We start from the raw sequence: 24022 nt of genomic DNA on the forward strand, positions 1-24022 counted from the left end.
TGATGTGTTTTCTTTTCGTGGAGTGCCAAAACTTTTTATATGTTTTAAACGAAATGGATCAAATTCCGTTAATGCTTTTATGATCATCATCAAATTCCATTTATGTACAGATCAAAATTTATCAATCTTGCCACGAAAAGAAAGATCAAGGGTTGCCAAGGATTGCACAGCTACAACAACTCAAGAAAAGCAAATACGCCAGCATTTTCTTTCATCTTCTAAATGCTCAAATAACTTAAAATCAATTTTGTTTTCGGTTAGGAATGAGTTTTCATTTTGAAAAGAAAATGTTTGTGTCTCAAGCCTGTTTCATGTGTACATTTGCATGTTTTCACGATTTCCGCTATCAAAAAGCAGATTTTAAATAAATAAAGTAAGAAAAATATTCATTCGCTTTTGTTTGAAAAAATCATCGTCTCATACATTTTGTTTCATAACATTTCTTGAAAGAATCGTTGAATCGTTTTGCTTAGGGCGGCTTGCGCCCTTTTGTATTTGTTTTTTAAAGTTTAATCGTTTTAAACAAATGTTAGCAGCCTAGACGCCCCGGGCTGTATTCCTTTTAGCCCTAGGCTAAATACGCCACCTGGGTTGTGTTGTACCGAAGTATCTGAGCCTTTTGAAATATGAATAAAACAGACCTGACTTTCAAATGAATTTTCAACTATATTTTTGACGTTGCTACTGTAGAGTTCCATAAAATAAACGAGCGTTTTTGTTAGGTACATTAAGAAATTAACAATTAATTAATTAATTAGTAATTTTGTGTTTGTGTAAAAGCTTTTTGTTCTGAAGAAGAAATATTATCACTTCAAACAAAGTACTCTGGAAATAACATTTTTGTATTATAAGTTTATAAAAGAAAACATACCAAAGTCAATACTCATATTTACAGAATCAATTGTTTTTTTAAAAACCAATGTTGACAGCGTGTTGTTTTTATTTAAAAAATGGTAATTGGCAATCTTAAACAAATAAAATCCCCGAAACATCTGGGTAAATGTGTACCTACTTAGAGAACGATTGTAATCATATGCGCATCTTTGGGTTATCAGTTCCAAGTGTGCTTGGGGGATTTTTTGAAATTTATCTGGAATTGCTTTTATTCAAGAGCATAATAAATTCATAAGACTATATAAAGCAATAAATTTGTGTCCCAATCAATCAGTTGAAATAAAATTACTCTCAAGTCAAAATGGCTTTGAATAAAATACTTTTACAGTGCATTGCTCTGTTCGCTGGTGAGTTGTGTCGTGTTAAGTTCTAGTTCCCAACTAATTAACCAGTTTTTAAAAATAATTATTGACAGTTGCTAGCTATTGTATTGGTGTAACTATTCAACCACGAAGCGCCTGGGGGGCTGCTCCACCAAAATGGAACACTAAAATTCGAGGAGGACCTGTTCAGTATGTGATCATTCATCATTCGGACAATCCAAATGGATGTTCGGACTCAGCACGTTGCCAGCAATTGATTCGTAATATCCAATCGGATCACAAGGGTCGACGAGGTTTCAGTGATATTGGATATAATTTTATTGTCGCCGGTGATGGAAAAGTCTATGAAGGACGTGGTTTTGGCAATCAAGGGTCACATGCACCACGTTACAATGATAAAAGTATTGGAATTGTTTTTATTGGAAATTTTGAAAGTAAGTTTAATAGTTACTCTATTCAGTGAAGATTTTTGAAAAACACCTATTTTCTTTCGTGGTTTAGATCAACTTCCATCATCAACAATGTTGAATAATGCTAAGGAATTAATCGCACAAGCTGTGTCGAGTGGATATCTTAAGAGCGATTATACTTTATGGGGTCACAGGCAGACAAAGTCAACTGCTTGTCCTGGTACAGCGTTATTTAATGAAATAAAAACCTGGCCACATTGGTCAAGTTAATTTGTTTGACCTATTTATTATTTAGTTTTACAAGTATAATATTTAAAAAAAATAATAACTAAAGTTAACTATTCTATTGAACTTGTTTTTTATTTTGATCTACAGGTCTTTTCACAATTTCAGTTCCTCATTCAATTTTATTTTTGTTTTGATGGGGCCCATATTTTTATTTCCTTTGGTTAATGCTAACTTAAAAAATAACAAAAATTATCATAAATACTAAGTGCAAAGTTCTTACTTAAAGGATTAGTTGTGGGAATAGTTTTAAGGACGGATACTTTTTAATGAGACGGTTGGAAATTCCTTAAACCAACTAGTTTCAATGCCTAGTGAAAAACAGCGTAAAGTTTTAACGGGTATTTGAAATTCGTTTCTTTTGCATTTTAATGGCACTTTCAAGGGGATTTCTTCTTTTTTGAACACTGTATATAATAGTTTAAAAGGAAATATCCAAACCAAGAAACCGAAACACCTTGCGGGTTTTTAGTAAAATCGCGTATGCGATTGTTTCACAAAAAAATGTTTGGTGAAATTATAAAAATATAGCAGCAGTTTGCTAGAATCAGGTATAGAGGATTGGAAAACTTTGTGCCCACTATTACTTGGCAAAATTAAAGCACCCTTTTTTTTTTGCAAAATTTGGAGAGTCGGTTCACAAAGTAAGTCCCGAATCCTATATGGGCAGTTAAACTACGACATGGGTTTGAACAATTATTTCGACCATCGTTATCCTATCAGTACAATAGCCTTAATTTTTAAAACCAGAGGGGAATTGTTGCGTTTAAATTACCAACCACACGGCTCCAACGACAACAATTGGTTGTAATCTCCAAAAACCGAAAATGTAACGGTTTTCATAGGTAGATGCCCTATCCTTCAGACAATCCAACGTGCTTTCCGGGGACGTCCTCAACAATGATAATATCATTTTAATTGTCAATGGTGAAAACTGGACAGCATTGTCAAATTTCGTCCGCACGGCGCTGAACTATAGAAAACAAATTATCAACCAAGCTTTTTAACTTCCCACAGGAAGTTATTGTAATGGGTCCGATTTGTCAAATTGAAAATTTTGACATTTCTCGACTTTTCAAGGTCCCTAGAGTCGAAATAAAAGATTTTTAGAAAGATGTCTGTGCGTGCGTGTGTACGTACGTTCGCGACGTTTTTTTCGTCGTCCATAGCTCAAGAACCAGAAGAGATATCGATTTCAAATAAATTTTGTTATACAGATAATAAAGCAGAAAGAAAGATGCAGAAAGGGCTCTCAAGAAAATTGCGTGGGTGGTTTTTTACCATAGCAGTTTGAAAAAAAGGTGAAAATTTTGGTTAACCCTAAATATCTGACGAACCAAAAACGCTAGAGACTGGAATTGAATTTTATATAATATATTGTAACGTGATACCAAACAGGTATACTTTTTGAAAAAAAAACAATATAACGGTTTTTTTATAAATCAATAAAACTGAAAAAAAAAATTTGTCACCTCCAAAATTTTACGACTGAAATATGATTTCATCTCCAAAACAATTTTGTGCAACGAATAATAATGTTTTTGATATCTGACAAAATTTTGAGAAAAATCTAATTAACAGTTTTTTTTATAAAAAATAAAAATCTAAAAAAAACATTACTCAAAGTTGGTAAAAATTGAATATCGATTCAAATATCTTTTCAAAAACTTAAAATTAAGGATTCAAATTTATATTATCTTATAAGAAATATTCTGAAAAATGTTGAGAAAAATCGAATTGACAGTTTTTTTACAAAAAATAAAAACCAAAAAAAAAATACAAAAAGTTGGTGAAAATTGATTTTTGACTCAAATATCTTTTCAAAAATTTGAAATATTTTCTTCAAACTAATTTTATCTTATAAGAAATATTGTTTTCAATATTCGATAAAATTTTGAAAAAATCGAATTGACAGTTTTTTTTACAAAAAAATAAAACTCTAAAAAAAAACAATTCTAATACTTAATACAAATTTACTTTCATTTTAAATAGCTTTTCAAAAATTAAAAATATTGGCTTCAAACTTATTTTATTTCACAGAAAATATTGTTTTCGATATTCAGTAATTTGTATATAAAAATCCAACAGTCCGTTTTTTCATTAAAAAAAAATCTACAAAAAATAGTCCGCAAATTTGGTAAAAATTGGTACGAGTACATATAGACAAACTTTGAAGCAAGACAAATCGACAGACGGGATGGGAAGTTATCAGTGTGGGTCGCATCCCAGCCTCTTTTTAATAATAGTGATCGAATACCTCATTCAATTTTTTTTTTACATTGAAACTATATTTGAATAAATTTATGTGCTTGTATATAAATTTAAACTTTTTTTTTTCTGGTTGATGGCAAAAGCCAATGCTATGCTTTGTGACTTTTTAAAACAAATATGTAAATCAGTTTTCTGCTTAACAAAATCACACATTTACTACTACTACTAGTGGAATTATCTTAAAAAGTTTAAGAGATATAATATAATATCTCTATATAATATACATCAGTGATGCACTGCAGAATTAATTTTATGGTTGTGAAACTTAACCCTTAATCCCTTCCCACGGTGCTGCATCACCCTGTACCTTATTTGATTGATAATATTTGTGGAGGCCCTCAAATTAAAATGTGTACTAAATGTGTTAAATAGAAGTTTTAATAAAAGTTTTCTGATATTCTACTTAAATATTAATAAAAGTATGGAAACAAAATATTAAAAATGTAAAAGGACTTTTATTTAATAAAATACAGGGTCCGGCAAAAAGACATCCCATATTTTAAAAGGCAATGACAAATAAATAAACAATATAACAGAAAAATTGAATTGACATTTTTAAATTTGACCCAGACTTCTTTGTGTTTCCTAGTAAACTGATTTAAGTTTAGTTGGATGAAGGTCTTAATCAGGTGACAGTAGCGATCCACACTAACTGTAAAATACGGACCTAACACACCAAATTCAGCAACCATCACACCAAACTATCACATTATGATTACTAAAAACGGCACGTAGACCTCTAACTATCTATACCCGGAATACCATTTTATCTATAAATAGCTTTAAATATAAACGTCTAAAAATACGTAAGGTTTTTTTGCCGGACCCTGTACCATAAAATATAAAAAATAGGGTGCCGTGGCACTTTGGGTAGGAAATGTCGACTCTAAATATGGGCAAGGTTCGAGAGTGAAATCCATTGAATAATATCGGGTATTCTAATAATGTAAATATTTGTTCTGAGCTCTTCCAACGTCGTCATCGGCTTGTTGACAAAAATTAAAAAGCTTATGTCTTAAGGCGTTAAATCGTACAAATGAGGTGGATAATTGACTGGCCCTGTGTGATTTGTGACACCATCCTGTTGTAACCGATTGTCGTGCAAGTCGATATCTTTAAATTCGGTCACGATAACGATGGGCACGAATGGGGGTGATTCATGAAGGAAATTTGGATTTTCATTTAACCAAAAAAGCAAATTATTATTATTGAAGAACCCTTTGAGCCATTGAGATATGGCGAGAATTACGATAACCAAAGAAAATATTCTAGCTAAAATTGCAGGTACTGATTCCGAATTTCTGTAAAAAATTTGTATACTTTGTTAGTCGTAAGAAGAAATCATGTGGGTACCCTAACTTAATGACTGATTCGACATCAAATAGTAATGAGCCGAGAATAATTGCGAACATATTTGCAACTACTTCAAACTACTACTTCTACTTTTGTAGATTATAATACTATTAGTGTTCCTAACACCTCTACCACTGTTATAATTTTCCTCCACTTAAATTCTATTAATTTCGTTATAAGTGAAGATACTGTCCTTAATAGTATCCTACAACTTGACGAATGTTTTAGTCCTGATCCCGATGGTGTACCATCATCCATTTTAAAGAAATGTGCTGCGTATTAAGAACTCCCGTTATGTTTTCTTTTCAACACGTCTCGCTGTTTCCTTTCATCTGGAAGAGCTCATTTATAATACCAGTACACTAAAAAGGTCCTAAAACCAAAATTATGAACTACCGACATATTGCTAAACTATTTGTGATACCTAAACTGTTTGAGTCAATCGTATGTAGCGTCCTTTCTTTTCACTGAAGTTCAATTATCTGTGATAACCAGCATGGTCTGTTTCACTTTACGTCCTTTTGTTTAGATGTTTTTGAAAAACGTAAACAAGTAAATTGTATCTTTACTGATTTCAACAAGTGTGACAAATTGTGTCATAAAACATTACTTTTAAAACTATCACAGCAAGGTTTTAACGATTTAAAATGTTTCATAAATTGGATCTCCTAATATTTGCAAGATAGACGTTATAGTGTTAAATTTCGTAATGAGTGATCAAGTTAATTTGTTGTGAATTCTGGTGTCCCCCAGGGTAGTCACCTTGGTCCTATTCTATTTGTTTTATTTATAAATGACTTGGTTTCGATCATACAAAATTCGTCCGTCCTAAGACTTAATATTATTCAGGGAATGGTGCAATAATAATCGTCTTTTTTAAATGTCCTTTAAGTAGAGTATATGTATTTTCTGACTTGGGAATAGTCTTAGATTCTAAACTAACATTTAATAAATATATTAACTTCATAGTTAAAAAGCAAATAGAGTTCTGGGTTTTATTAAGAGCTTTGACCGTGATTTAAGTGATCCATATGTTTTAAAATTACTTTTTTTTCATTTGTGAGACCAGTCCAGGAATATGCTTGTACAGTATGGTCACCTTCAACGACGTACACGTTACAAGACTCGAAGCCATTCAGAAAAGGTTTTTGCGTTTTTGTCTACGATCTCTTCCGTGGTGTCGTGATATTTAAACATTACCGCCTTATTCACAAAGAATTTGTTTCATAAATCTTCCGTCTTTGACAATTCATAGGATGTACTTGCAGTTTTGTTTTATTGTTGGAATAATAAACGGACAAATTTCATCACCATCAGTTCTTGGTAGTTTAAACTTTAGTTTTATTCATTCAAATATAAGACTCCAGACACCATTGAATACTAATTTTAGTAGATCAAACTATGGGGTACATAGCACCTTAAATTAATTAATATGAAATCTATAATAAATTTCACTCTTGTATAGATTCACCAAATGATAATATAAAAATTATAAATTGCAAATTAATATTTTTCAATAGTCTAATTTAAGTTTTTAGATTTTAAGTATATATTATGATTAGTGAAAAGGTGCGGTCATATAAAAAAATTTAAGGTTGTATTGAATAACCCTTTCCTTGTATTGAACGGCCCGACAAGAAGAAGGGATTCATCAAAGCCGATGCAAGATTTTATCAAATGGTTTTATAACATCCAGCGCAATAATCTCCAAAAATATCTTAAGATTTGTTCAACTTACTGGCAATTGCTTATAATCTGCTTTAAAAAAAAAAATACGGCGCTAAATTTTAAACATTTTTCGGTTAAGCAATAAAGCCGATTATAGTTAACATAACTAATAACTAAAAAAAAAAATCTTTTAACTAATGAAAGTTTTAAGAGTAACCTAGAGCATTTTGTAGGGTTTTTTAATGAAGGTGTGGTTGAATACTCCATTGCATATCGAGAGGTCCTTTGTTCAAATCCTTTTTTTCCTTTTTTCCTTTTTTTAAGTCACATTTAGCCAATTCACGAGCGATCTTGTGAGCAGAAAATGATTTGCCTAACATGGCAGTCCAACACTTTGGACCACACTCTTTTTTTTTTGACGGTCGACCGAATGCAAGTTTTTAAAAATATTTTATATTGTATTACAAAAAAAAATTGCTGCCTTCAACATTAGACAAGTTTTTAGTGTTAAAGCATGCTTTATATCGTTTAAAATTATCAAAAAGTCTAACCCTTCAAGTTAACTCTAAACATTACTTTTGGAATTTAGAGTTCACTTCGAATTTAAAGATGATTTAGAACAAGTTTTTTTTTTAATGTGCGCGTGTATCTTTTATTGTAAGACTAACGCATCGAATTAGAAAAAAAAATCTTTGTAATAAAATGCACTTGCACTATGCAAACAATTACTACAGCTAGTCTTTACATCTTTCGCCGGCCGTCGGCAAGACGATTGTATTATCATCCTACATAGAATTAAAAATGTTTACATTTCATATTTAAAATTTAATCGTGGTTCCTTAATAACCACAACAAACGAGCAAGCTTACTTAAAATTAAAATCAAATCATAAATTTTGCCAACACAACACAACGTACAATATGTCAACAATAAACAACAACTTTTGAGGGATTGTTTAAAAATAAATTTATTCCAAAATTTCAACTCACACTATTTGTCTACGTCTATGTCTAATTTTGGAAAACACTTCAAATACAATATACATACCTCTAAACACCTATCTACCTACCTATACGTATATATGGTAAGAGAGATGACACATTTTCTTTTACCATAGGAACTAACTTACAAAACGAGAACCCGCCCAAGTATGCGACAGCAGCGGTATAGACGATGTTTAAATCGTAAGGCACTATAACATAACGACTTCTTGGATTGCATTTTCCACTCAAGTGCCATTTGCTGCTACTGCTTCTGCTGCTGTTTATTTTGAAAATTTTGTCACATGTGGCCCCGCTCGCATTCTAAGATTAGTGTTTTTTAGGTTCTTCTCCTTCGAAGGTATTTTGAAAGAATTTTTATGTTTTTTTTTTATTATTATAAAAAGAAAAAATGTGTTTTTAAAAATGTTTTTATTATGTTTAATTTTATATGTACATTGTGCAATAAATTATTCTTTTACAATTATTCCTGTTTTTATTTTCTTTAAAGTCATATTCGTCTTAATGTAAAATTTACTTAAATTAGGTAAAATATAATCAAATTATTAAATTAAATTAATTTTGTTTAGTATATAAAGTAAAGTTATTTACAAGATTTAAATTTACACACACATATACATAAAAATATTTACTTTACACAACGACAAACAAATAATAATGAAATCCAATTTGAAAAGAAATGAAAATACAATTTTTGGAAAATAAGCATAATATTGGGGATTATCGCGAATACAAATTTCCCCCAACAATAAAACAATGATCGGAATTTATTGATACAGGGAAAAGAAATTCCAGTACAATTTGGTTATTATCGTATCAGATATTTGTCCTAGAGGAACTCATTTCCAAGAAGCAGAAACAAGAAATATTTTCGAAGGCAAGAAGAATTCCGGGATGACGAAAATTCCCTCGAGATTGTGGATTCAGTCCTATTTGCTTATGACTTTATACTTATTTAAGTACCAAAACGAAGAACTAAGAAAATGAAGGTGATAGTAGAAATTTAATTTTATAAAATTTAATGGCCTATTAAAATTTTGGCTGCCAATATTAACTAAATAATTTTTTGATATTTTATATTTTTAAGTATAGGTTGGTCTATGATTTATTTTAGGCCCATTTTGTATACTTTCACAGCTACCTCTTTGCAAAATTGGTTGTCTGTAAATAAGTACAAATTTAATGTTAAGATTTTCTTAGTTCATTGATAATGAGATTCTATAAGTTATTTAAACAAAACAAAAATACATTTTTATTCTAGAGCAAGATTTAGAAAAACTTCTCTGCCATTTTTAATATAATAAGGTAGTGCATATCGCGTTTGTGATATCCAAACTTAAGGAGTTTTAGTTTTCGTGAACTTATTTCGTTACTTTGTGCTTGACAACGGTATCGGTTTCGCATTTTAGTGAATACATCATATAATGTAAAGAAGGAATGAAGTTAAAAAGAGAATAATATCTCCAAATAGCTTTCGATCCTTATCTATTAAAATAATCTACTATCGGTTTTGGTCTAACTTTAAGAGCCAATTAAGTTTTTCCTTAAATTCGCTCTAAATTTGTATTTTAATCTTCAAATTTATTAATTAATAAGTGATCTTAATCTTGCTTTTTAAATTTATTAAATTTAATCAAAACGTGCTAATCCGTGAAACGTGTCCTTGAGTATACTTCCGAATTTTAAATTTCTTGCAAAATTTGTATTGTTGATGCAAATTAGCTATCTTAGCAAGTTCACACTTTTAAGACTGCTCAGAATTGTTTCAGCCAATAATTGGAATTTGTGTTTAACTTTTTCGTACGCATGTAAAGGGTGATTTTTTAGCTATTGTCTTTTTGGAAACACTGGATTAAACAGCTGACGCACGTTTCGTGTTTTGTTTCACTGTCAAACATCTTCAATTTGGTCTATAATTTAACCATAAATCGTATTACAAAGGAATTATTGAACTTTATTATCAAAATGTTAAGAAAGTTCATCGTGCCAAAAATTGTGTTCAGAGACTTAACTCATTTTTGGCTCAATGGGTACCTAAATAAGCAGAATTGCCGATTTTGTAGTGAATATCAGCCAGATGCATTTGCAAGAGCTACGAATGCATCTAGAGAAAGTCACAGTTTGGTGCCGTTTATGGGCTGGTAGCATCATTTGACCGTACTTCTTCAATGATGATGTGAATCGTAACGTTGCAGCTCAACAATGGACTTATTGAGAGGAGAGTTCAGTGATCGTGCGATTTAACGCCTTTGTGCAATTTTTTGGGACTATGTTTATGAGATACTGGCCGAAATATTGGAAAGAGATTGCCAAAATTTGACTAAGCGGATGGACCATTCGAGGCGCAGTCAAGGTCAATCATAAAATAATCTTTAAACATTAAATTATATGGACCGTACTATCGATTCAAATAAATATTTCATGTATTTTTCTCAATTTTATGTGTTTTTTGTTTTTAACTTTTCTTTTCTTTTTTTAAAAAATCACCCTTTACATATTTAAAATTCATGGATAAGAATAATTGATAAATCGAATCACACAAATTTAATTCTAGGAGTTTTCACAACAAGAATGAGAAATTTGTAAAACAAATTGAGTTTATATTTTTTCTGAAAACTGAGACATTTCTGAAATATTAGAAATACTCACTTTGCCAATTGTTGAAACTGCAAAGCTGGCTATAGTACTCAAGGACAAAGGTAAGACAAGTTTTAAGTTTCCTATTGCCCGCTGTCAAAAAATTGCTTTTCAATAAAGTTGTGTAAAAAGTAAGCTAGGAAAAAATTCTTCTACTATAATGTTCAGAGTCAACGGTCGCATTCACAAAGCTAGTGGCTACGTAGTCAATGGATTCCGATTGGCTAAATCTAATTTCCCCTCAGACGTAGTGTAAAAATTTCAGCTACAAAGTTAGTGGGCACTGATTTGGTGTTTCACAATCAGCTGTTGAATGAAGGAATGATTGAAAGAGTCTAGCTTGGTAGTTTAAGCTTTGGAATGTTTCACCCGTTGAAACAAAGTGATAGCCAACTTTTCTGTCTTTTAAAATTGTATTTTTTTAATGTCGTTTTCAATGAACGACAAAAGCAGGTTAAAAGTTTCTTCGTTCGTCCTTATATAATTTGAAAACGATGGTTCCTCATTTGATTTTCCAGATTTCAATCTAATTCCTTTTTTTCTTTTGCTTGGGAATTTTCAAAGCATCCTCACAAAGGTCTTAAACTTCTAACAACATTTCGGAATTATTATCCGTATTAATGATGTCAATAATCATAGCTGAAGTAAAAAGTGCAGTTTTCTTTAATTATTTTCACACTTTGATTTTGTGGATGAGAACAAAAAGTGAAAGAGAAGTGTCAAAAACACGCAACCGAAAAACATCCTAGTGTAATAATGCGAGATTGATGGGATGGGTGTTCAAAAGAAAATAAGCGAAACACGCAGCATACAGAAAGTCTGAGAGTAATAACACAAAAAGTTAGTTGAATTTTGACTACGTAGTCACTAGCTTTGTGAATGCGACCAATGGCTGCGTCCAATCTGGAGTTGAATAAAATGAACTGGATAGGTGGATTTTCAGATACCTTATTGAAGGGACACATAAACCAGACAAAAATTTAGGTTTCGAGGTCAACTATTATACAACAAAATTTCCAACGTATAATTTTAATAGTTCACCGGAATTTTACTAAAAATTTAAATTCAATTTTCAAGTTCCATAAAATTAAGTCCATACGTTGGATTAGAAGTAATGTCAGATACCCACGTAGGCATGGATATTGGATAACTTTGGATTTCTTTTTCAACATCCCTGCTTATTTGGATCAGCTGTTCTTTTACACGTAAAACACTTAAAAAAAGGCATCCGAAAGGTACCCTATCGTTCTGAGATTGAACGCAGGCAATATGCTAAAATGCCAGCTGATCGTTTTTTCATTCAGCTGAGAGCCGAACTTTATTACTCCTTGATTTACACATGTGTTTTCTGTACAACTAAATGTTAGTAAAATCAAATTCCAAGTTTGAGACTAGTGACATTTCTGAAAAACTAGCTTGTTGCTTTAGTCTCATTTGGCATTTAAGGAATACAGTAGACTGCATATTAAACCCCTTATGTTTAAAACGAAGGCACAGTCAATGGCGGCTTATTTTAAGTTTTCTTTACTTATTTCTGATATTCAGTCTTTTGCAAATATACAAAAGCACTTTTTTTTTGTATTTCGTTAGGTAAAATTATTTGATTTACTTTTGATTTACTATCAAATTTGTAAACTATTTTGAAAAGTTTTTATCCGTCAGATTGACTTATTATGTGTATGTGTTGACAAATGGTAAAAATTGTGTTAAAAGCATTGCAGAGATAATTTTTCCTCAATAAAACTAATTTGTTATTCAAAAAGTTCACTAAAAATTTGAATTAAATTTTTACTGCTACTTTGAGACTTGTTTTGACACCATACAAAAAGCAACACAATAACAAATCATATTCTATTGGAAAAAATGTTTGCATTAAGAACCAAATATACACTCTAGGGACTCTAAGGACTGATGTAAGGCACAATAAACTGAAATCTATTAATATACATATTTCGTTTAGTGTTATCGAAAGTAGACTGCAGATATCCAAGCTAAGAAAATGTCATGACTGGAAAAGTACTATTACCTGTATAAAAGTGATATACGATCATAACACCAGTTAAATTATTGAGTTATTTGTTAATCATGCTGTATACAATTTTGATTCTAGTATTATTGTATTTAAATCTATTTATCTATAAATCGAAATACAACAAAAAACTAAATAATATTAAAAATAAAAAAAAATACTTAAAATCGTTTTGGAGTTTGGCCGGGCTTACAATTGCCATTACAATTCACAACCGACCATATCCAATCAACATAATTGGGAACTTTGGCGTAGATACCGAATTTGTTGCGTTTCGCACACCCATCACCAAAACTGGTTATACCAAATATTGTCCATGGGTGATTAGGTTTTGTACTGTCCCGACAGAGTAATGGTCCACCCGAATCGCCAGCGCATGTATCGATGCGTCCTCGTTTGTGTCCAGCACAGAACATATTCTTGGTAATGGTATAATCATGGTAAACCGATCTACAATTTTCCATTGGTATGATCGGCACTTCGGCTTGATGCAGAACACTTGTGCCAGATTGATCGCGATTTCTTCGTTTGCCCCATCCAATGACAGTGCAATCCATATTTTTGGGCAGTGGTTGAAAGGGTCTTGGAAGGCACGAGAAGCCCATCCATGTGGTAGCGTTCACTGGCCTTGGTAACCTTGAATTAGAAGAAATACTTATTTTAAATATCAAACATAAAAAGTTTCAAAGAAAGCTTCTAATTTTATTGCAAGAACTGGAGAGGAACTTAGTTTAAGAGATTGGGTAAGTGTTCATTGTTTGTAATGCAAGCTGCGTAGTATTTTCTGTTAGGTTCGCCGTAGACGTAATGTGGCGTTTTATATGCAAAGTCGGTTAAGAACTATAGGGCCTAGTGACTTAAAACTCTCAACCATTCCTGTGTACGAGTACTGTTGTCAGGGATAAAGGGGACCTACGGTTTTAAGTCGAATCGAACGGCTAATTTGAGAAAGAGCTTTTCATGACAAGAATTACTCTTGGAGAATTTGTCAATTCATTACAAGAGGCAGTATTGTGAAAAAAAACTTTAGATGCCATGACAGTCCAACGCACTAACCATCATGCCACGCGTACTACTTATAGACGAGATACTGCCCGAAATATGCGAAAAAGTGGCAAGCACTTAAATCAGAAGATTTCCCAAATTAGTGTTTTTCACTATGGCAAAGTCTTAACCTTGTAATTAAATAAAACCAAAAATGAATCGAATATGTGTGTTTTAACCAAAAAATGTATGACCCTGTATCTGTAAAATCGACTATATTCTTTATTTTTCTCTGAATTTACATACCTCAACAGTGCTATATCACTATCAACGGTCTTTTTATCAAAGTTAGGATGCTTAATGCTTTTGGCAACCCTAAACTGCAACTCCGACCCATCATCATAATCGAGATTATGTTCTCCGAGTCGAACATACAAAACCTTTCGCACACAATGTGCAGCAGTTAGAATCCATTGAGGTGCAATCAAAGTTCCACCACAGAATGCCTCCTAAAAATAAAAAACCAAACGTATAGCAAATACTTTAGCTTACAAAAGAGTCGATCAATTCAGTAATAATTTGAATATGACACACCTTACCTTAAATCTATTAAAAATTGCAGTTTGCCAAGGCCATTCCCCCTTTCTAGCTGCCTTTCCGCCAATTATCTTGAGCATACTATAAATGTTTCGCTTTGGATTCTTAATCGGCGCAATTCCACACTTGAGTTTCATCGGGGTGTATTCAGGGCCGCGATAGCCTTTGCTGCTCATAATAAAATCACTTACTATCGAATTTGACGTTTGGGTTGAGTCTTTTCGGTGTGATGCTACTGGTCGTATTTCATATGGCTGGGATTTTTGAAGCTGAGCTTGCAACCATTGTTGGCAGAAACTTCCTTCCGTGTAGCAGTAGGCTATTTCACGTAGGACTTCTCGGCCACATTGTTCTCGTATTCGACATTTTCTGAAACAGCAAAGAGGGAAGATGTTATATATACAGTGTTGGACTAAGGTTAGTCTAAGGCTGTTAGAACTTACTTATATCTACGAGTAGTACATTTGGGTGTGCATTTTGTCCACTTACTCCACTTCGAATAAACCCTTCGATGCAGTGGCACAGAATCAATGACATTCTTCTCTTTGGCAGATAATTGTGTTGAATTCTTGTATTCAAAGTCTTCAGCTTCTGCATATTCAGCTTCGTAATCTTCAGTACCCGAACTACTTGAATCATCTTCGGAATCATCGTATTCGAATAATTGCGTATCGGGTGTAATATTTCGTGTAGTTTTTCGTTGGCTAAGACTTCGTCCTTTTAACTTTGCCACTCCGATGTAGTTTTCAGAATGACGGTGACTGTTATTGTTATTGTGATCTTCATATTCATCTTCATTTTCTAGATCTTCATAGTCATCAACATCGATTAGTATTGGTTTTCGTTTTTTCTTAGTTCTACCACGATTTGAGTTTTTAAATGCATAGAAGTCATCAGCAACATCAGGAGGCGATGATACTTTGTCCTTGGATTTGTCTACCTCTTGAAATACTGGTAGTCGTATTTGATGGACATTGACTATTGAATTTATTGGCAATGGTCCATTATGGTGTGTGGGTTGCGTCACTTCGGAATACTCATATGGCAGATGACATCTAGCAGGAAAATATTAAATTAATCATATTGTTGAATTTCTGGTAATGTTATTGTGATATAAATTCCTAAAGCCTGATTAATAACCCATGCAAATAAGAAAATACAACACTGTTTCAAACATTAAATGTGAACTTTTCCCATACAATCCGGGAAGCTCAATATGTTGCGTCAGCCATAATCGAAAGTCCCTTTATTAAAAACCAAAAGTAAAGTTAAATTTTAGACCAGGAAAGTCTACTGTCAATCAAATTACGTCAAATCCTGGAAAAACCCAAGAACACCAAATCTTCAACCACCATCATTTCATCGATTTCAAGGCCGCATATGACAGCATCTACAGGGAAGAGCTGTATAGAGCCATGTCTAGTTTTGGCATCCCTGCCAAACACGTCCGTTTGTGCAGGATGACCATGGAAAATTCACGCTGATCCATAAAGTTTGGAAACAACTAAACATAACCTTTCGATGTCAAAAAAGGTTTTAGACAGGGTGATGCGCTGTCATGCGATTTTTTTAACATCGTACTTGAAAGAATAGTGAAGAGTTCAAACGTCAACACTAGAGGCACTATCTTTCAAAAGTCTGTCCAATTACTAGCATTTGCTGATAACATTACCATAATCGGTAGAACTAAGCGTGATATCAATGGGGCTTTTGTGAGTATTGAGGCAGAGGCGGCAAAAATGGGTTTAACGGTTAATGAGGGCAAAACAAAGTACATGCCCTACAACATCGACGTCTTGGTCAAAACGTCACCATCGACAGACGTAACTTTGAGGTAGTCAAGGATTTCGTCTAGGCTCCTCTATAAACGCAGAAAACAATACCAGCGCTGAGGTCAAACGAAGAATAACTCTTGCTAACCGCTGTTTCTTTAGGCTAAGAAAGCAATTCAGTGGCAAAGCCGCCTCTCGAAGGACCAAAGTGTAGCTATATAAGACCCTTATCATCCCCGTCCTGCTATACGGTGCAGAAGTATGGGAAGAAGTAGAACAAAAGCGGATGAAAGCACCTTGGGTCAAAAGGTGTTTTTCGAGAGGACAGCGCAGTAGAGGAAGACCGCAAATCAAGTGGCGCGCATAAGCGGAAAGTGACCTCACCCAACTTGGAGCATTTGTGCCGATCTGTTGATAATTCTTAAAGTTTTATAAAACGGTAGAACAATATTTTGTGTAAGATAAAAAAAAAAGTTTAAAATCAACATCTTTCTTTGTTCTCAAGATACTTGAGTCAAAAACTATTTTGTATCAGTTTTTAATTGTTTTTGTGGATTAAGGATTTTTCTAAAAACTTAATTTAAAGTAAAAAAGCAATATTTTGCATATGATAAAATAAGTTGGATTTCAAAATCTGTTAAAGTCGAAAACCAATTTTTGATAATTTTAAGTAGCATTTTTTAAGGATTATATTTCTTATGAAAAAATGAAAATTGGATTTTTCTTACCAAATAATAAAAACAAAATTTTTGTATTAAATAAAATAATTTTGAAGCCAACATTTTAAAGAATCTATTGGTTAGGGCTTCAAATTTTAATAAATTTTTTAGAAAATTGATTAATATTTAGCAATTTACTTAGATACTCCAAAATTTTAAATGAGTAAATTGCTGATTCAATTTTATTAAAATTGACATCCGAACATGTCTTATAGGCTTTTCACACCAAAGCCAAACCGCGGTTCTCGGGAAAATATCGGTTTTCGTCGAAAACTTACATCGAAAACTCAAGTTTTCGTTATCCACAAATGTAATATAAAACCTCTCGAAAACTAGTTGCAATTCAAAGTTGAACTAAACAAACTTGCGGTACTGGTGGTTCTTTTATGGTCCTCCAGAGTTTCGAACGCTCTTTGTTAAGCAAGGAACCGGAATTCACTGCCGGAACTGGCAACTGGTGTGCGTGTGACGACCCCAAGGACGATGAAGACTTGCTCATGCGTCTTCGAACTCATCGTCACAAATATGTTCCACGCTTTCGCTTACTTCCTGGTAGCTCCGTTCAATCACAAGGGTTTGGAAGATATGAGAAAGACGATAAGTTCATTTGTGGAGGGGAATAAGTATGAAAGGAAATCTCTAAGTCGCAGCGAGCAAGGAAAATTTGCGCCAAAACATTCCACAATGTGGGAATCGTTGTTCCAGTGAATAAAACCACAACAGTGGCCTATCGCCCCTTGATGGACACCGATGCCAACATCAAGAAGATCCTCAGTGCTTTGGACAAGCCAGACGAGTGTGATTTTGGTACAAATCTGGAACTAGGAATTGACCTTTTCTGCTCCGGCCATAAGGACCTACACGAAATCGTTCAGAATCTTCTCAACCCCGCCTAAAAGCTGCTTGAACGGCCACAATACAAGTTCGCACTTCAAGAATTTTCAAAAAATTGAATCTTGAGAGAATACATACCATATAGAACATCTTCACTGTGTGAAAGGAAGTACTTTCATTTTATCCGCACCCGAGACGGTGGGTGGTGATATACTGGGAGTACCTACATAATGCTAAAGTTTGTATCTTGCATTTCCAGATCCTTTAGTTCATTGCAGAGTATATCGAAAGTTCTGCGGCTCACTCTGAAATGTTTTTTTCGTCAATACAAAATTTGACAGCAGGTGTTAAACAAATTTAAATGTCAACTGAAAACGTGTAAATGTTCGGAGTGAACGATTTTCGGGTTTTTTAAAACTTTTTGCCGAAAACCCGGTTTTGGGTTTGGTGTGAAAAGCCTATTAATAGTGACAGTTTGTGAAAATAAACTGAGCAAAGAAGCTAAAACAGACCTATTAATTAATTCCCAAGTGTAAACTGGACCATTCTATCGACTGTTCTTTTGATATGAATTGAACAGATGTCATTTATAATAAGTAATTTGCTAAAAGTTAAAGTAGCCATTCCGTGATTTTAACTTTAGCAAATTGTTAAGAGATAGTGAGATGATATAATGGTTTAAAATTAGATAAATCATCTCTTAAGGTGCCAATCTATAATTGCTGACAAGATATTCGATTGAAGATCAACTTTTTCAACTTTATGTAGTATATTATATTATAAATTATTTTTTGGAAGAAAAACTGAAACATAGATTTGTCTTAAAATGATACCATATACTTTGATATAATATGATTTTAGAGGTAATACAATGTTTTTTTTCGCAAAATAAACTAAATTGTTGTTGATTTTGTTCAGAATAATACAAACTTATAATTACGTGACAATAAATAATATTAAATTTAATTGAAGTCGCTAGCGTTATTGGTCAGAGTGATATTTTGGTTCAATCAGATTTTTAAACGTCGATGGTAAAATAGCTACCCGCTCAATTTTCATTGAAAGTCTTTTCTGTATATTTTGATGTTATAATCTGTTTCACAAAATATATCTGAAATGTCGGTATCTTTTCTGGTCCCTGAAATATGGAAGCGAAAAAGATCGTACAGACTTCAATCTATAAACCTTTCATTTAGATTCTTGGGACCTTGAAACGTCAAGCAATTCAAGAAATGTCAACATTTTCAATTTGAAAATTGGAAAGATTATAATAAATTCGTATGAGAAGTAGTTATAATTAAAATATAAGTCCTGCGATTCATATGAGCAACACCTTGCTAATGATTTCCATACAAAAGATAGAAAATTTAGATGAATGATTTTAGGAAGATTTCATGAAACATTTTACAAAACCGCAAAGCAGAATTGAAACGAATCTTTTTTGAATCTTGACATTTGTTGTGACATTATGTAAATACAAAAAGTATTTTTATGTGGTTGAGTTAAATTTAAATGTTTTTATCTTTTATAAATAAAAAAAGCAAATCAATAATATTATCATAATCATAATACTTAACTATCTAAATGTGGCTACATACTATATGAAATTTTTAAATTATTTCTTACCTCAAACATCGGTTTTCCTCAACATGTTTTGTATAACCACATTTTCGTTTCATCTTACAATACCTTTCCCTTCGTTTGTAACATAAGTTATCACATTTTGACCAAGGTGTCCATGCAGAAAAATAACTCTCTGATCGTTTTCTTGAGCGCCATCTATTGCGATGTTTATGTACTCGTTTAACATCATGACCCGTCAAAGTTGTAGTGATGCCAAGGGCTTCTTTGATTTCTCCTCCAATTCTTAGTCGGGCATTGTGGACATGACTATTCTGAAAAGATTGTATTTATTTTTATTTAGAATTGTTGAAGTTGAATTACTGTTTTTTTTGCTATTTGAATTGTTTTTAGGAAGAAAGACATTTAATCCATTTTTGTGTGGTTGCTGCAATCATAGTGTCTTGAAGTGTTTGAGCTGGATATATGAAGCTGGCTTTATGCGGTTAGCGCATGGAGTATGGAGTGCCAACAATGTAGCACAGAATTAAAACCATAATGATGTTTTTTTTCATTTGGTTGGTGGATGGATTTGTGGTATATCCATCATCAAGTGGTTTTGTATTTACCTACCTCTACTTTAAGAATGTCTTGAATTATCTTAAAAATAAAGATCATATAACGTAGACATACTTATATAGAGAAGAAAGAATAATATGAAATAAATGTAATTAGGCTGACATTAAGTTAGATGGATTCTTATTAAAGTCTTTCAATTAAATATACTCCCAAGTTCCATAGTTAAAAACTAGAGTAAGTGCCTGACAAGTTAGATTGAATTTCATACAAATTTCAAAACTGTTGGTTAATTTAAGGTATTTAACCCTCAAAACCTTCGTGTGTAACTCTGCAGAGCGCGTAAATTGTCTGTTTTTTGACTTACGTCTGGAATTCAAACCGCAGCAAAATTAGGCTTAGGGGTCAGTTATAGCTATCATTGAAATCGATCCGGAAACATTTTTGAATCAATACTTGAATGAAAATTATGGACTGATGATCGTTCAGAAATCACATAAAGAATTTTGTTTTAGAAAAAAAAGTGCAATTGAACATTTATTTTTCGCTAAAAGTGTATTTTTCTATTTTCGGGACGGACATTCCTTTTCCTTAACAGCTGATATTTTTATGTTCAGAAGCGAAACGAATCGTTCCACTGATTTGTGTTCTAATTTCACACAATTCCAATGACAGATTTCTGTCAGTAAACATTTTTCGGTGGCATTGAATCAGGAACAAATTTTCAATGACAGACATTTTTAATGATAGCATAAATGACCTGTCAACAAAATTCCAATGTTTGTTTTCAATGATGAAAACCAATGATAGCTATAACTGGCGCCTTACACTAATAGTCGAAAACTGGGAAAACTACATAAATTTAAAGTTGTGCACTACTGTTATATGCGTGATAACTTTAAACGATTGTTATTTTAGTTTTTTCTGAATACCTATTTTCAGGTACCAGAAAATAAGTCAAGTAATAAAACCTATTTTCTAAATAACACATAGAATGGTGTTCTATTTGCCACAAATAATCAGTTGCTTAATGGAAATATGAAGTATCCAATGAAAAACAGCAATAAAAATATATTGCTGCGTTTTAAATTGAAACAACACGATTCTGATAGTAAGACAAAAAATAGTATATTTACCTAAATTATAAAAATAATTTTAGACTCGAGTAAATGTGTCATAAATGAATGTCTTCTTCAGTGACATTGTGTCTTGCGAAAAAGTTGTACAAAAATCAATGGTATTTTTAGATTGGTATAGATTCAAAAGAACAAATGAAAATCGTTATTATAATTCTGCATGCCGGTAATTAGCACAAGAATGTAGGTAATGGTAACTTACAATTCTTTGTTTCTCATTTTGGGTACAAACCAACCCTAGTGCATTATGAATTAGCAGTTTAATTCAAACAAAAAATTAAAAAAAAAATGTTTTAGGAATGTTAAATTATACTTTTTATAAAACTTTTGATAGGTATAGTTTGCATCCAACTTGAGATAAAACCCTTTAAAATTCGATAACATTCAATACCTGTGTTTTGTTGGAAAATCTATGAAAAGTATAGTAGGATTTTACACGAATAATAAAAACAATGTCCGAAGTATGGGTACTACCGATAAAAGTTAAATTAGAATCTCACTACGGATGGCTTTTTGACATTTACACAAGTCTCGAATGGATCTTATGTGATTTCATTCTCAAATGTTGGTACGATTGATATTGCATTTGTATCTCGATGGCTGTGTTCGTTGAGCAGTTTTTGGAATCATGTGTTTTCCTTTGGGGAACAAATCAATCTGTTACTGTTACTGACATTATTTAGTTTTTTTAATAAAAAAAGGACTAACTGGACTTATTTTGCAGGAGAAAACAATAGAAAAGATAATTAATTTTCCACCGAAGGCTTATCTTAGCTTAGATTATATAAATCTTTTTGGTGTTTCCACCGCAGAAGAAGATTTTAAAAATGATTAAGTTTGACAGCACTATCTAAAATGCAAATGGTGTTTCGATGTTTCTTATGAAGTGTAAGTGAGATAGTTTGATTCGTGTTAAACAATGGAAAACTGAATACTTCAGCACTATATGGCTCAAAATCACCAAGGTTGCAATTTTCAAAATTGGTTTTATGAAAAAAAATACAGTTTTAAAATTTGTATATTAATAAACTTTGACAGGGCAATGCACAGAATTCTATACTTTTTTAGTAATATTTTTTAGTATTGAATATCTTATAGAAAACAATCAATTCGGGAACGTTTTTCTAAGTTTGATAAAATCAACAAGAACAAAACAAAGAACATAATTTAAGCTTTGTTTAATAACCTGGGTATATTATGTATCTATATTAAATAAGCTATAATGAAAACAATACATTCAAAATCTTCTACAAGGAAAATACGTCAAATCATGTCCGGGAACGTTCCCGAAATGAGAATTCACGAAGTGACGATTTCACGGCGGCCATCTTAAATGCGATCTGACTTTGTCAACAGGATAATATTTGAGGTTACTTTGTTATTTCGAGTCGTAAAAGAGAATTTAATTAATAATTAAATGTAATAAATACGTTTACTGAATGACGGACTATTAATGTACGCTCACAAATAATAATGAATAGAAAGGTACTTAACATTTTATTTATTTGACGAAAAAAACTCTCACAGCCGGCTTTGTTATTGTTCTCTTCCTCGACTGACATTTGACACCGAATGGCTGCGTTTTTTTAAAATTATTTTTGATCGATTATCGATATGTTTACTGAAATGACTTGCGCGGTATTGGACAAACTATTTTTGCATTTTTATAGTTATAAATAATTTTTTAGTATCCTTTCTGAAACTAGATTTTGTATATAAAATACGGTGTATTAAGTAATGACCGGGGTTAAATACCCTACATTTTTCAATCATATTTGTGACTTGTTATTGTTACGCATTCCCGAAATGATTTTCTATGCGTGTTTTTTGATTTCATTTACAATTAACTTTATTAATAAATTATATTGTTTGATAGACAAAAAAAAATAGTTTAGTTTTAGTATTTTATTAATTTTTTTTCTCAATTAAGTGAATATTTAAGACATTAAATTGCTAGCAAAGCCAATTCTGCACTTGGATTTTAGGCCATATAAGAATATTTTATTAAAACAAAACTATATTTTTTGTACACAAACATGCAAATAAACAGACCATAACGCATTATCTGTAAAACCAACTCCTCCGCACAGGTTTTTCTTCAAACATTTTGACTCAACTTTTTTCAACTTGATTTAGGTATATAAAGATTTTAGGCGAGCTTCAAGCTCGCTTCAACACCACATGTTAATGTAGTAGTCTACGAACAAACACCCTACTTGAAGTTTTTATTTTATGTCCAATATTGTTTGGTTAAAACTTTGAAATCGACTATCACATTACACAGACGTATGTATTTTCTTGATTTTTATAGTCAAATATAAAAAATAAAGCTTACACGATTTCACCCCTGGTCTCCATTTCGCTATTTTTTGAAATTTTTTGATAAATTATTCTGGCAAATATTCAATTGTATCAACTTTCAAATATAAAAACCGGACTACTGCAGATCGGTTTATTGGTAATTTCTCACTGTAGGTACCATATATGGAATACCAAAACACACGGCTAATTATCGTGATAATTTTCCAAATGTACAATAGTTATCTTCAATATTCTGTTTTAAAATGTGCAGTATATTACTTATTTTTCACACAATCCTTACTAGTTGTAAGTCTTCAGTTGCCATACTTTGACCTTAAAAGAAAGCTAAAGCATTAATGCAAAGACGGTTCCTAACATAAAAACTCAGAACGGTTGAAAAACAATTTTTGATCATATAGCGGTTATAGAAAATATAAAAATAATTTTGAAAAAGGGTGTTTTTGAGTTTGAGCACATATAATATAATAGTATAATTTTAAACCGAGATTCAAATTAAGTACTCATCTTTATTTTATGGAAAACTATTGTTTTGCATTTTCAGCAGAAAAAAAGGAATTTGGGCGACTATCAGTCTTATTATTAAAATAAAAATGTGAATTAAATTTTACTTGCTGAAAATTATATACAAATAACCACATAAACCTTACGCTC

At 32.0% G+C, this 24022-nt stretch overlaps 2 protein-coding genes across 4 annotated transcripts in view; one reads left to right on the forward strand and one right to left on the reverse strand.

Annotated features, from left to right (window-relative positions):
* The first annotated feature begins 1100 nt into the window (after window positions 1-1100).
* The window catches only part of LOC129948348 (peptidoglycan-recognition protein SB1), a 154034-nt gene continuing 131112 nt past the window's right edge, over window positions 1101-24022 (forward strand). Inside the window, exons 1-3 of one of the 2 annotated variants that reach the window (XM_056059312.1) lie at window positions 1101-1241; window positions 1310-1651; window positions 1719-1898. In XM_056059312.1, the coding sequence (XP_055915287.1) occupies window positions 1196-1241; window positions 1310-1651; window positions 1719-1897 (567 nt within the window). In that variant the 5' untranslated portion in view covers window positions 1101-1195 and the 3' untranslated portion in view covers window position 1898. Of the gene's footprint in view, window positions 1242-1309; window positions 1652-1718; window positions 1974-24022 lie in introns of those variants that run through there. The other variant, XM_056059311.1, reaches the window with a different exon arrangement.
* Window positions 8625-24022, reverse strand: part of LOC129948337 (coagulation factor XII) — an 87304-nt gene continuing 71906 nt past the window's right edge. Inside the window, exons 3-7 of one of the 2 annotated variants that reach the window (XM_056059297.1) lie at window positions 19404-19667; window positions 14896-15507; window positions 14455-14821; window positions 14162-14364; window positions 8625-13507 (exon numbers count right to left, since the gene is read on the reverse strand). In XM_056059297.1, coding sequence (XP_055915272.1) covers window positions 13033-13507; window positions 14162-14364; window positions 14455-14821; window positions 14896-15507; window positions 19404-19456 — 1710 coding nt within the window. In that variant the 5' untranslated portion in view covers window positions 19457-19667 and the 3' untranslated portion in view covers window positions 8625-13032. Of the gene's footprint in view, window positions 13508-14161; window positions 14365-14454; window positions 14822-14895; window positions 15508-19403; window positions 19673-24022 lie in introns of both variants that reach the window. The other variant, XM_056059296.1, reaches the window with a different exon arrangement.

This window comes from Eupeodes corollae, chromosome 2, assembly GCF_945859685.1.
Source record: "Eupeodes corollae chromosome 2, idEupCoro1.1, whole genome shotgun sequence".
In the NCBI taxonomy this organism is placed as follows: domain Eukaryota; kingdom Metazoa; phylum Arthropoda; class Insecta; order Diptera; family Syrphidae; genus Eupeodes; species Eupeodes corollae.